Source organism: Notothenia coriiceps, unplaced genomic scaffold (genome assembly GCF_000735185.1).
Source record: "Notothenia coriiceps isolate Sejong01 unplaced genomic scaffold, NC01 NC01_scaffold00034308, whole genome shotgun sequence".
Taxonomy (NCBI): Eukaryota; Metazoa; Chordata; class Actinopteri; order Perciformes; family Nototheniidae; genus Notothenia; species Notothenia coriiceps.
The window spans coordinates 17,681-18,855 of record NW_011367009.1 but is presented as its reverse complement, the minus strand read 5'-3'; the positions used below and the strand labels follow the sequence as shown (position 1 = coordinate 18,855).

The window sequence follows — 1,175 nt, the reverse complement described above, 5'->3', positions numbered from 1 at the left end:
GCAGAGGTTGTTCGGCAAAAGGTAGGACCCAAATGCAGATTAAAAGGGAAGCGGGTTTCAAAACCAAAGCAAGCGACTGTGGCCGTGAGGGAGTGTGGTCGTCTTTCAACCAGAAGGTTGTGGGTTCAATCCCAGCCCATGCAGTCAACATGTCGATGTATCCTTGGGCAAGATACTTAACCCTGAGTTGCTCCCGATGGCATGGCCAACGGTGTGTGAATGTGTGTGAATGTTAGGTCCTAGAGTAAGGTACACTGCTCTGTATGAATGGGTGTGAATGGGTGAATGACATGTAGTATGTAAAGCGCTTTGAGGGCTCTTAAAGACTGGATAAAGCGTTATATAAGTACAGTCCATTTACCATTTACNCTGGGTCCATAGTTGGTCGGTTCATTCTGTTAAGGTTCGGCAAAAGGTAGGACCCAAATGCAGATTATGATGAACATAAATAACATGGCATGAAACACATAGGTAACACGAGGAAGATACAATACCAAAAACGATCGTGACCAACATGGAGGGAGACAGGAAAAGCAATGAACCGACAAGGCACACAGGGGAAGACAAGACTAAATACAGAGAAGGCTAATCAGAGGATGAGACACAGCTGGGCAAGCGAGGCAGAAACACAAGGGCAATAAGTGAATACAATGAGACAATCAGACACAGGAGGAAAAACACAGGAAGAAAAACAAGAGATAGGGAGAACCGAATGGCAAAACAAAACCCATTACCAGACAGACAAAACTAGAACCGTGACATAACACCAAGATCGTGACAGAACCCCCCCCTCAAGGGACGGATTCCAGACGTCCAAAGAAAACAAAGTCCAACACTTCGTAAAGGGTGGGTGGAGGGGGTCGGGAGGACGGGTCTGGGTCGACAGCCCAGNCCTGCCAATGAGCACTGTCCGCGCCTGTCTTTCACATTTGAAAGGGTTAGCCTGTATGTCTGCTGCAGGAGTTTATGGATTTATATTGGGATCGTTTTACATCTACACGTTAAATATAAATAATAATAATAAATATGAGCATCAACAAAGAACAGAAGACTTGAGATCTGGTGAGTCCTGCAACTGTAATGGAGTTAAACATATATTTAGATAATCCTTAGTTTGTGAATGTTTTATTTTGTATTTAAGGTTACGTTTCTTCTTCTAGTTTGCTGAGTTTCTT

General features: G+C 44.0%; 1 protein-coding gene across 1 annotated transcript in view; it reads right to left on the bottom strand.

Annotated features, from left to right (window-relative positions):
- Positions 1-589: 589 nt before the first annotated feature.
- The window catches only part of LOC104962088 (homeobox protein PKNOX1), a 5,192-nt gene continuing 4,606 nt past the window's right edge, over positions 590-1,175 (bottom strand). The window contains exon 5 of the mRNA XM_010790481.1: positions 590-607. Coding sequence (XP_010788783.1) covers positions 590-607 — 18 coding nt within the window. The remainder of the gene's footprint in view (positions 608-1,175) is intronic.